At 37.6% G+C, this 12,927-nt stretch overlaps 2 protein-coding genes across 3 annotated transcripts in view; one reads left to right on the forward strand and one right to left on the reverse strand.

The window, feature by feature from the left end:
* Positions 1 to 293: 293 nt before the first annotated feature.
* The window catches only part of LOC131028576 (uncharacterized exonuclease domain-containing protein At3g15140), a 102,803-nt gene continuing 90,169 nt past the window's right edge, over positions 294 to 12,927 (reverse strand). The window contains exons 5-7 of one of the 2 annotated variants that reach the window (XM_057958887.2): positions 1,092 to 1,215; positions 837 to 1,004; positions 294 to 756 (exon numbers count right to left, since the gene is read on the reverse strand). In XM_057958887.2, the coding sequence (XP_057814870.2) occupies positions 751 to 756; positions 837 to 1,004; positions 1,092 to 1,215 (298 nt within the window). In that variant the 3' untranslated portion in view covers positions 294 to 750. Of the gene's footprint in view, positions 1,005 to 1,091; positions 1,216 to 12,927 lie in introns of both variants that reach the window. The other variant, XM_057958886.2, reaches the window with a different exon arrangement.
* On the forward strand, positions 9,253 to 10,817 carry LOC131028577 (uncharacterized). Its single transcript, XM_057958889.2, has 3 exons — positions 9,253 to 9,716; positions 9,830 to 10,238; positions 10,338 to 10,817. The coding sequence occupies exons 1-2, from the start codon at positions 9,327 to 9,329 to the stop codon at positions 10,181 to 10,183; spliced, it is 744 nt and encodes a 247-aa protein (XP_057814872.1). The 5' UTR covers positions 9,253 to 9,326; the 3' UTR covers positions 10,184 to 10,238; positions 10,338 to 10,817.

Raw genomic sequence — 12,927 nt, forward strand, 5'->3', positions numbered from 1 at the left:
CTTGCCTTTCCACGTCTGGGATGTTTTTAAGTCCATTCCATATCTGGCATCTTTTTGACTCCAAGATGAGAATTTCTTATATAAGCTTTTTTCTTGCCTTCTCGGTACAGTGGTACTCACTTTAGAGTAGGAATTTGTATAATCGACGTGTTTCTTTTGAGTTACACAGAATCTAGATTATCAAAACCATCCACAGTCTCAGGGGTAATGTTCCCACTGAATATAGTTATCTCCTATGCATCCAATGTTGTCAAATCCTCAAAGCAAAGTAGGGTGGAAACTGGAAAGCAAACTGTTTATTAAATTTACAAGATTGGCCATTAATGAAAAAATATATCAATATGTTTGGCTTCTCACTAATCAAAACACCTTCAAGGTATTCCATATAACCTCTACCTGAACATTAGTAAACTACAACCTTGACTTTTCTGTGTACTATTTCTTCTGCAAGTGAGAAGCTACATAAGATGAGGTGCCCAGAACATTTTAAAGGTGGTTAGGATGAACATTTTGATCACCATACAAGAGGGTAATAAAATCTGATATTTGAGGCAAAATAGACCGATCTCATAATGTACAAGGTGTCGTATTTCCAAGTTAGGTGCTGAACAAAGAATTTCAGATACTAGAGCAATTTCACCCAGATGCAATCTAAACTTTAAGTTGTTTTCTGGATTCAAGCATGACCCATAATGCATCATCGTCTATATATTCTTTAGTATTGACTATGGTTGATCATAGCCACGGTGGTCATATCTGTAAAGAGGAAAAAAATTCGAAGGACCTTGACATTTGTAATAAGGTTATTTAATCCTATTCTTGAATAAGAAATTTACCCCTGATGGTCCTGCTGCTGTTCTCCTTGCAGTGATCTGCACCATAGCACCATCTACAAGCATGCGTTGCAGTACACGTGCAATGTTTTGTGCATCATCAAGGCCCACATGATGTGTTCCAATAATCGGCATCCCCAACCCCTTGAGCATTGCCACCATTCCAGCAGCCTGTCATGACAATTTCCATCAAATAGTGAGCACTAACAAACCACACAAATAGTTAATATACCATATAGATTATGACACTAGATTTACCCGTTGTTTGTAGAAATTCAAATAGACATCCTTCAAATTTATCCACTCCATAAAATATGGTGGCAAATTTATTCTTGAAAGTTGACATTGTTGTGGGATCTTTGTCTTCACATCCCAATTACCACTGCACTTCAGGAGAGGAAAATATCAGTTCCAGTGGCAAGCATAACACATGATAAGATACATGAAAAACAGCAGCAGTTTGCTCAAATAATCTGCCAAGAAACAACTTTAACAGTGAGTTGCAGATAATACAATTTATTTCATGTGAGACACTTTAGCTGAAGCTAATATGGTAGTACTTTGGAAAATCCCCGTTACATTTAAAATCTACCAGCATTTATGCTTGTTAAACCTTTCAAATTAACAATCTACGACACAGAACTGTTATTTCTTTATAGATCTATTGTTTGATTAGAATGCAAGTAGTAACAGTCAAATGCTTCTTTTTCATAAAATTATTTAGTTAATAGTTGCCAAGAAACTCCCTTATCAGATAATGGACCACATAGCTGTCCCCATACCCACAATTTCTGGTGACTACATTTATATATAATATGGCTATGTAATCATCTCAAGCTAATATGGTAGTCCTTTGGAAAATCCCCGTTACATTTAAAATCTACCAGCATTTATGCTTGTTAAACCTTTCAAATTAACAATCTACCACACAGACCTGTTATTTCTTTATAGATCTATTGTTTGATTAGAATGCAAGTAGTAACAGTCAAATGCTTCTTCATAAAATTATTTAGTTAATAGTTGCCAAGAAGCTCCCTTTTCAGATAATGGACCACATAGCTGTCCCCATACCCACAATTTCTGGTGACTACATATATATATAATATAGCTATGTAATCATCTGGCCCCTATAGAGCCTGGGTCCCAGTCCAGTCCAGCTGGGGTTCAAGGTTCAAATTCAGTCCCCTATGGGTTCGGGGTTCAAATTTGGTTCCTATGGGTTCAGGCAGGGTCCTGTTCAAACCCTATGGGTCTGTCCCAGACAAAACTGGGTCAAATTTGGCCCATTGTTAATGTTTTCAACTTTTTTTCCCTAAAAAAGTGCAATTTGCCCCCAAAACCATAAAATGTGGACTCCAACACATTTTAAAGACAAATAAATTCATTCTCTTAGTGAGTGAATATAAAATGATGTACAGCATGAAGGTTTATGTGGTTTTGAAAGTCTTAATTTGGGCTTGGCTCCGCCCCTTGACCCCATCTTTACTGCGACAAGGAACACAATAGGGGTGCTACCATGGAACCCTAAGAGGGGTGCTGCCCCAAAACCCTTGTGAGGTTTGCTGCCCCTCAAGCTACCCCAAAATATTCCTCAACCCTGTTGGAGATACTACACTAAGACCCCACAAAGGGCATTACCCCTCAACCATGTTAGAGGTGTTCCCCTAGACCCCCATATAACTTATTTGATTTGTAGTGTACTCTCCAAGTCCAAGTCAGCGAACTATGCTTCCAAGTTGCCTACAGGTCCTCGTCTAAAATATTGTCATCAAATTGAACAATCTTCCTTAAGGTTCTTGATGCTTACTTGTTTTCCTTGTTGTCTGGAAGATGGATTTTTTATTTGGGGAAGATAATATAGTTAGTATACAATGCCTATTATTATGTTTAGTTAATATGGTCTTTCCGCTATGTATTTGCTAGTGCTAGTGCTAGTGCTTGTGCCAATGGCACTGCGATTCTTCTAATTTACTAGCACCTGCATCATCTAATATGGATGGTGATGACATTTTTAAAGACTTGTATGATGATGCTTGATCAGTTATGGCTGATTGTTGATGCTTGACATTGTTATTTTTTAAAATATAATATGTATCATGACATTTGAGTTTGACTACTTGACATTGTAATATTTTTTATTTTTTATAGTGGTATGTGTGGTATTTTGAACTTAATTACAGCTGCAAATATGTATATAATTCTGATTTTTATATAGTTTTGTATGCAAGAACCCAAAACAAACCCAACCCCCAAAAACATTTTGTCCAAACCCACAAACTGAACCTGAACCCAAACCAGTACCAGGACTAGTAACTTAGTAATATAGATATCCCCTTATTCATTTACTTGTGTACCGTAACTTGATTGCCACCCCACTCCCCATAACGGTACAAGTACACTTGCATCTCTTGGTAACCATGTATATTTACTAATCCACCAAGTTGGATATACGTTCTATAAAGCTAAATTAATTTTTCTACACAAATGCAATCTCTAGATGGAATTTCCTTTGCCAAATAAGAGGATTTTTGTCCCCGAGGGTTTTCATCCTCTGGCCAAGAGATGAACAAAAATACTAAATCTTTAAGAAGGGGTTTTTTGCAACAAACAATAGATTATTTTTCCTCAAATCAAGCTCTTTCTTTTATAATCGCCTATTTGCTATTTTTAGCCTCCAAGAAGTCTCTAGAATTTTTTTGTCCTAGCGACACTTTGATAATACTTTGTCAAATCACTTTAATTAACTTTATAATTTAATAATATAAAAAAGTAGTTTTTTTTTATAAAATTAGTTATTTTTGTGCAACTAAAATTAAATTATTAAATAATTTCCTTGATCCAAAAAAGGGTACATGACATAAGTTTGTAACTTTAATTTGTTTGTACTTTGTAGGTGTTGGGACCTTTAGTGAGGGATTTGTGCTTCGTGGATGGGGAACAAAACCCAATGAACATTTATGAAGCTATGTCTAGGGCTAAAAAGGCCATCCAAAACTATCACAATAGTGATAGAGGCAGATTTGGTCGTATTATAAAAATTATTGATGAGGTGGACAAATCAACTCCTCCAATAACTTCACAAATTCTTATAGGTAGGTTATAAAGATCCTCTCAACATGCATTGAGAGAATGACATCTAAGGTTGAGGTGAGAGTCATCATTGCTACAAAGTTGAAGAATTACAAACAAACTAGGGGGAGGCTCTTTTCTTCACCACCAGCTATCCGAGGGAGATCTACCCAAGACACTAAGTAACAAAAACTGGAGTCTTTACTTATATCTTGCAACTTACAACTATTAATAAAATATTGCCTAGTTACAAACTTTTGAATATCTTGTTTGCAGGTTCTTGGTGGGAAGATTGAGGTGGAAACACCCCAATTCTCCAAAGGCTAGCCCTTCGAATTTTGTCTCATCCTTGCAGCATTTCCAACTTAAGTGCAATTGGAGGTTGTTTGATGCCATTCACACAAAAAAGCACAATAGATTGACCCAACAATGCATCAATAACCTAGTTTTTGTGCAATACAACCTTGGCTTCACACAAGAAAGTTGAAGGAAAAATCACAAGAGCTTATAGATTTGGATGACATTGATCCCTATAGTGATTGGGTTATATAGGATAAGGATCCCTTCTTATTTATAGAGGATGAGATTGCAGATTTCGAGAGGCAAGCTATGGAGGATGTAGCTGCAGCAGAAGTAAAAGAGCTTGGATTGGATGGCATGAATGTTGATGATATCGAACATGAGACAGAGTAGTCATTGCCATCTAGCAGCAAGGTGGATCCATAAGCGCAGCCTTTTTATCCAAGCAACGATCTGTAGCTAAGAGCAAGGACTAGACATTCTCTCCAATTTTTCACTAGAATGGGAAAGACAAAAATGTGACACCCTGTAATTTGTAACTTGCCCAGACGTGCAGTTTATGATAATAATTTTTAAATACAATCATCATAAATTCATAATAGTAATCAGCTACCTATTGTATTTTCATGATGGTGTGATTTTGTACTTTCTTTGTATTCAAATCTAATAGAAAACACTTCCCCACATTTTTATACTTATTTGGTAGATTTTGTAACTGAATTTTGTATAAAAATTTTGTCTTTTTTTTAAACTGAAAATAAATTATCGAGAAAAACATCAAACGGATCAGGAACAGTCACATATCAACCAGACTGCCAGAGATATTATGCCATAGAGTTCCTACCAAACAAAACCATACCAAAAGATCAGACCGAGCAGGGTCTCCAAAAGCACAGAATTCATGAAAGAAGAGACTGGCCATGCAAGGCCACATCGCCATAGTACCACCTATTCAGACCATGCAAGGCCATATAGCCAAAGCAACTGAAACTTAGGCCATGCAAGGCCATCATGAGCAGAGTATGTTATGAAGGATATGCTAAATTTGTGTCTTTCACATAAATTTAGGTAATTTTTTTAATTGCCAAGTCAAATTTTTGATCTGCCAAGTCCAAGTATGTAAACTTTGCATAAAATCACTTCCTCTACCCAACAAAAATCAACATAGGTTATCATAGGAGGGAGAAGCTCCAGAGTGAATCTCTCAATATAATAATAAGAAAACTGACTGCAGTACAGTGAAACTATTAACCAAACTCACCCTCCCAAAAGGTAATAACTAATAAGCATAAAATCTTACCAGCTTGTGTGCCACATTTGACAAGTGAATAATAGTTACACTTTATTATTCTCCCTCTAGAAAAGATGAAAGCACTCAACACCAAACGGTAATAAACTGCATCATATATTTTCCTTTACCCCTAGGTCTGCACAGTATCTTGCTTCCTATCACTGACTATCTAGAATCTAGATTCTAACCAATGGTATTCACACCTTCTTTATCCACTTCTGTCCCTACTTAAATGAAATGTTTAGCAATACTCCCATGGAACCATTTCTTTATAGAATGATGAAGGCACTCACTGAAATCCTGTTAAATCTGCAACATTACACCCCTTGTCATGATCACACATAAATCCATCTCCCAAAAGTAAGTCAATACCCCTCTTCTTGCAGTTACTGACAGGAATTGTTCGGAACATGATGCAAGACTCACCAAGTTTTCAAAAACTCGCAAATTCTTTTGGGCTGCAAGTAATTGCGAGTTTAACTCGCAGAAAAAATCGCCTGAGTTTTTGCAAAAAACTCGCAGGGTGAGTCCGAGGAAAAAACTCGGCCACAGTTGCATAAAAGGCCTGGGGCGTCAAAACTCAACTTAATTTTTTTTTATTGCTTATACTTGCTCCTCCAGTGCTTGGGACATGTTTGGGAAGTGTTTGCAGGGTGATTGCAACTAATTGGAGCTAAAAATTCGAGATTTGAAGAGGATTTGGTGTGAATTTGAAGATAGAATTAGATTTCCAAGTAGGGTTACTGATTTTCTTTTTCTTTTCTTTTTTTAACATTTTGATTTGTTTTGCTACTTCTAAGTTTAACAAAAAACATCAATGCCATTAGGTTAACACTCTAAATCAGATTTAGATTGCAAACAAGATTTTCCACCATTATTTACAATTTTTTTCTAATTTTTTCATTTTTTTCACAATTTTCAAACCCTACCAATTTCTTTTAGTTTGAATCCTTTTTTTCTTTCAAGAAAATATTTAAAATCTTATAGATTAGATCAATTTTTTACTGATTTTATCTAATCTATAATCATTTAAAATAATTTGGTTAGTTTGTTAAATTCTTTTATTAACATATTAACAACTTGTGCTTTCACTTTTTATGTGTAGGTGAATATATATTGGGAATTAGAGAAGTCGAAGCTTCAAGTTCACAGTTAGGGCCTCCACCATCATTTGTAGGCACTTGTCCTAAAGAAGCTAGAGACCTTGCTTGGAAGTATGTCTATCAAGGACCAGAACCTTGTTCGGATTGTTGCATAAAATGTGAAAAAATATTTCATGGAGGCATAAACCACTTCAAATACCACCTTGCAAGCATTGGTAAGCATGATGCCAGGGGCTATCCTAAGACCACTGAAGAAATAAAAAGGGAGATGAATGCCATACTCACAGCCACAAAAGTGAGAAAATTGCTAAGGGAGAGGTCAAAGCTAGCCATGCAAGCAGCCATAGCTGCTTCTCAAGGTGCCCTAGTCGACCTTGAAGCAAATGAACAAGCACTTCAAAGCATAGAGGGCTCTCTTCGTGGCCCACATATATGCAAATCCATCACCACCACAGGCACCACTTCAGCTGCTTCTAGTAGAGCATCAACACCTTCTAGTAGAGCATCAACACCAGTAGCACCATCATCATCGACTCCTATAGATAATTATTTTGTACACAGAAACACACCGAAAGCATAACCATCATTGGAGGCAACTAGGTGGAATAGGGAGGCACACAGAGAAACGAAAATCGCCTAAACTCGCCTGGACTCGGCGAGTCCGAGTGCGAGTCACCCTCGCCGAGTCCTGGGGACTCGGACTCGGACTCGGCCGAGTCCAGGCGCCAGACTCGCCGAGTTTGGCGAGTTTGGCGAGTTTGGCCGAGTCCCGTGCCTGGGACTCGGCCGGCGGCGATGTGAAAGATAAGTTAAAAAAAAAACAATTTTAAATGGTTTTTTTTACTCTTTTTTTTTGTGTTATTTTTGTTTTATACCTAAAAGTGACTTTCATTTCATTCATTTGCAAAAATAGGAGGAGTAAAGTGAGATAAAAAGAATAACAAGGGTGCATTGAAGAAAAACCAGCAAGGAAGATTTCTTCAATTTCTTCAATTTTCTTCAAGAGTTCTAAGAGGTAAGTTGGTAACATTGTTTTTTTGAGATTTTTTTGTTTCTTATATGCAAAAATTCATTTTTCTATTCTTTTTTTTTTGAAAGTTTTACATTTTATTCCAAAATCTTTTCTATGTTACTATGTAGGCCCAGGGTTTGTAATTTTATTTTTTTTAAAGTAAGGTTTGACAAACCCTACAATTTAAAAAAAATAAAATTGCAAACCCTAGTTACCCTACTTTAGCTTTTTTGAAAAAAATGTTCAATGAGAATGAAATTATGAATGCACAACATAGAATGAATGTCTTAATTTATTTTTGCATTTGTAATGTTTTATTGCAGCAACCTTCACATTCTTATTTGCCTCAAGTTTCACAAAACAATCATACAATGTCCTCTTCTAGACCTCCCATTAGAAAGGACCCTGCTTGGAAATATCATGAGGATTTTCCAGGGCAAAGAAAAGGGCAAACAAAGTGTATATTTTGCAAAACAATATTCCATGGAGGCATATATAGATTGAAATACCATATTGCTGGTGTGCGTGGGCATGATGCCGACCCATGCACAAAAGCAGTCACTGAGGCCGTACGTGATTGCTATGTAATGGTTGAAGAAATTGAAAGGAAAGGAAAGAAAAAGAGGATCTCACAGTCATTGGGAGACATGCACCTTTAGGAACAGGGACACAATTAGGTTGTGTTGGAGGGCCTTCTTCCTTACCTTCATATCGTCCCACTCATTTTGCTACTACTCATGCTTCCGGTTCTGCTTCTATAAGTGCCAGTGCTAGTGCCAGTGCCTCTGCCCCTTCTCATGTTCCTAGCACTGGCAGTGGTAGTGGGAATGTTAGCATTGGACCTAGGATTCGTAAATCTAGGTTGGATACCTTTTTTGCACCTCGCACTACTCCTGGGTCCCAACAGTCACTTGAGAGCATGGGTTGGAACAAGGAGGTCCATGATGCTGCTAAAATGGCAGTTGGCAGATTTTGGATCTATGGCAGTATTCCATTCTTCACAGCCAGGTAAATGTTTTATGTTTGATTGTTTTAATTTTTATAATTTGATTGTTCGTATTAATTTTTGTTGTATATAGTTCATTATACATAGTACATACTTATCTCATTAAAATTATTTGTGACAGGTCACCTTATTGGCAAGAAATGGTTGATGCCCTTACCATTTGTGGGGCGGGGTTCAAAGCCCCTTCTGAGTTTGATTTGAGCGGACCCATTTTGACTGAATTGGTGAATGATGTGAAGAAAGAATTGGGTGATCAACGCCAAATATGGAGCACTAAAGGTTGCACCATCATGACTGATGGTTGGACAGACAGGAGAAATAGAACTCTCCTTAATTTTCTTGTTTCTTCCGCAGGTGATTGATTAATTTTAGTTTCATTTAGGCATTAATTTTTTATTTTTCATTTAATGATTTATTGAATGATCATTGATCTTGCTTTATTTTTTTATTTCAGGGGGCACCGTTTTTTCATCAAGTCTATTGATGCCTCCGCCCATTGCAAGAATGCCACCTACCTATGTGAGCAGATAGAGGAGGTGATTAATGAGGTGGGTGAAGAGAACGTGGTACAGGTGGTGACTGACAATGCACCAAATTATGTTGCTACAAGTAAACTTTTGATTACAAACTAATTTTGTTTGCAAATTAATTTCTATTTTGTAACCTCATTAATTACAATGCAACAAATTATGTTGTTGCAGGCAGACTATTGATGGAGAGGCACCCATCTATAGTTTGGACTCCATGTGCCGCCCATTGCATTGACCTCATGTTAGAGGATATTGGAAAACTTCCATGGGTCAAGACATGTGTAGAAAAGGCAAGAAATGTGTGCAAATTTGTATATAATCATTCATGGGTGTTGGCTCTTATGAGACAATACACAGAGCATAAGGAGTTAGCTCGTCCAGGAATCACAAGATTTGCCACAAACTTCATCACATTGCAGTCCATGCTTCGTTGTAAGATGGCCTTGAGACGTATGATTGTTGGTGAGGAGTGGTCTTCCTCATCCTATGCTGCCACCCCAGCAGGAAAAGATATGGCAGACTGCATTTTTGATGAGCGAGGCTTTTGGAGCCCTTGTGATGAGATAGTGAAGGTAATTTTTTTATAAATTTTACAATTTTTATTTAACTTTTTGTTTTATAACTTATTCATCATATTCTCTTATTTGCTCATGTTTTAAATTACACAATATTTTCAATTTTACAGTTTGTTAAGCCCTTGGTGGTTTTGTTGCGAGTTGCGGATGGAGAAAAGCCCGCAATGGGCTACATATATGAGGGCATGGATAGGGCGAAAGAGGGCATCAAATCTATCTATGCAGGAGATGAGAGCAAGTATGGTCCCATTTGGCAGATCATTGATAAGAGATGGCATCATCAGCTTCATAGGCCCATCCATGCAGCAGCCTATTATTTGAATCCGGCATTCCATTTTAGCCCTACTTTCAGGGCTGATGCGGAGGTCCTTGATGGGCTATACTCAGTCATGGAGAAGATGGCACCTGTTGGTTGTACTCAGTCAGATCTTATGCGAGAGCTACAGTTGTTCTCAAATGCATAAGGGGAGACCTTTTCTCGTCCTATCGCCAAAGAAAGTAGGACAACTATGATGCCAGGTAAAAATAAATTGTAAGGCTTAATTTTAGTTTTATTGTATATTGTTAAATGAGTTTATGAGAGACTGATTTTATTTATTTTTCTCATTTCAAACTCAGATAATTGGTGGAACTTTTTTGGCCCAACGACACCAAATCTTCAGAAGTTGGCCATTCGCATCTTGAGCCAACCATGCAGTGCATCTGGTTGTGAGCGCAATTGGAGTATGTTTGAGCACATACACTCCAAGAGGCGCAATAGATTATCCGTGGAGAAGATGAATGATCTTATCTTTGTTCACTATAACCTCCCCCTGAGAATGAGAAAGAATGCATTAGCTGACATCTCTCCTATCATTCTAGATGAGGTTGATCCTGAGGCAGAGTGGGCCATTGAGACAGATCCTGTGGCTGTCTTTAGTGATGATGACACTGATTGGATCGACCAGGTAGATATAGAGGCTGAGGCTGTAGCCATGGCAGAGGAGGAGCAGAGAGCACGAGCAGAGAGAGGAGATTCAGAGGCAGATGGTGATAGTGACAGAGATGGTGACAGTGACACAGATGTTCCTGATGTTGGTGAGCATGGCGTGGTGTCACGAGGAGGGGCTATGGCTACCCAATCATCTATGACCTACCTTAGACGCCTTCGTAGGGGGGCGGGGCCTTCATCGGAGCCGACGTCGGGGCCGGAGGGTGCAGACTCCTCTGCGCCATAGGCTTGTAGATGTATTTACCTTTGTTATTTGTATGGGACATTTGATGATGATCATATGATGACATGGATTTTTTATTCCATGAGTTTTGTAATATTGTATACATTTGACAATATTTATATATCTATGTTTGTTATTTCCTTCAGCTACAATTTGCGTTTATGCTTATGTGATAGATCATAGATGTATACTTGTGTATGTATTATGTAATGAAATGAGCCAAGTTTGATGATGTTATTGTGTCTTATTCAATAAAGGGTGCATGAAACAAGTTTTAAATCTTAAAAAATCTCTAAATTTTTTGAGTTTTTCACTTTCCCGAGTCCAGCCAAGTCTGGAGCCGAGTCTGACGCCGAGTCCCGAGTCCGAGTCCGATTTGGCCTTGCCGAGTCCGAGCCGAGTCCAAGTTTCGTTTCTTTGGAGGCACATGAGCATGCAAATATTGCATGTGTTGATTTTTGGTATTTTGATAACATCCCTTTCAATGTGACAAACAATCCTTATTGGTTTAATTTGGTTACCGCATTAACAGTTGCAAGAAAAGGCTACAAGGCGCCTTCTCGCACAGACTTAAATGGGAGGTTAGTTCAGTTGATTTAAATTTTTTGATAACTTATGTTGAGTTTTTAAATTTCTATTGAATTTAAGTTATTTTTTCTTTAAAAATTAAAATTGTGTACTTAATTTCACTTCGTACTTGTAGGTTGCTCATGAATGTAACTAAGAGGGCAAAAGAAGTGGTGGAAGAGAAAAAAAATGACTGGAATAAAAATGGCTGCACTATTCTTTATGATGGGTGGATGGATGGGAAAAACCGTACCATAATTAATTTTTTGGTTTCTTGCAAAAATAATGCAGTTTACTTGAAATCAATGGATGCCTCTAACATAGTGAAAAATGTAGAAAATTTGGCTCAAATGTTGGAGCGAGTTGTCATGGAGGTTGGCATTGAAAATGTGGTGCAAATCATAACTGATAATGCAGCAGCATATGTGGCAACTAGTAGAATCCTTCAAGAAAAACACCCCACATTTTTTTGGACACTTTGAGCAGCCTTGACCTTCTTTTGGAGGACATAGGCGAACTTGATTGGGCGACCCCAGTTGTAGAGGATGCAAGGAGGATCACAAAATATATCTATAATCACCCTTGGGTTCTTAACTTGATGAGAGAGCACACCCAAGGGAAATATTTGGTAAGATCGGGTGTCGCAATGTTTGCAACAACTTTCTTAATGTTGCAAAGCATTCTTGGTTCATTGACGGCTTTGAAACAAATCTTTGCGAGTCAAGTATGGCTAGACTCAACCCATTCAAAGAAGCCTAAAGGAGAAAGTATTGCATGCATAGTCTTAGACAATCTATTTGCACAAAGAGCTTTAGAAATTGTGAAGGTAACTTCAAAAGTTCAAATTTAAATTCAAATTGAATATATAACTTTTTAATTCAAGTCTTTGATTATAAAAGTGTAACTTTAATCTTTTTGTATTTGTAAATTGTATGTGTTGAAGCCCTTGGTTAGAGTTCTCTGCTTGGTAGATGGGGAACAAACACCAATGGGGTATCTTTATGAGGCCATGGATAGGGCCAAGAAGGCTATCAAAAGTTATTACAAGGGGGATCACCTCAAATTTGATCCCATATGGAAAATTATTGATAGGAAGTGGAACAATCAACTCCACCAACCCATTCAAGGAGCAGGATACTTCCTCAACCCTCGCTTTTTCTACTCGGATTCATTCTCAAATTTTAGTGGAGAGGTTATGGAGGGTCTCACTGCATGCATTCATAGGCTGACACCGAATGTTGAGGTGAGAGACCACATTGTGGCTGAATTGGATGATTATACAGAAAAAAGGGGGTGAGCTCTTCTCTTTAGATTTGGCTAAGAGAGGAAGAACAACTCAAACACCAAGTATAATTATTTGGAGTATTTCACATGTATCTTAATCTTACAAGTTACAACTATTGATAATTTGATAAAATATGTTTTGT

Source organism: Cryptomeria japonica, chromosome 8 (genome assembly GCF_030272615.1).
Source record: "Cryptomeria japonica chromosome 8, Sugi_1.0, whole genome shotgun sequence".
Taxonomy (NCBI): Eukaryota; Viridiplantae; Streptophyta; class Pinopsida; order Cupressales; family Cupressaceae; genus Cryptomeria; species Cryptomeria japonica.

Bases quoted from the DNA above. Each gene is read 5' to 3' on its own strand.
- LOC131028577 (XM_057958889.2), top strand. From the start codon at position 9,327: ATGGAGAGGCACCCATCTATAGTTTGGACTCCATGTGCCGCCCATTGC. The intron at 9,717-9,829 runs GTAATTTTTTTA...TCAATTTTACAG, and splicing joins CTTGTGATGAGATAGTGAAG to TTTGTTAAGCCCTTGGTGGT.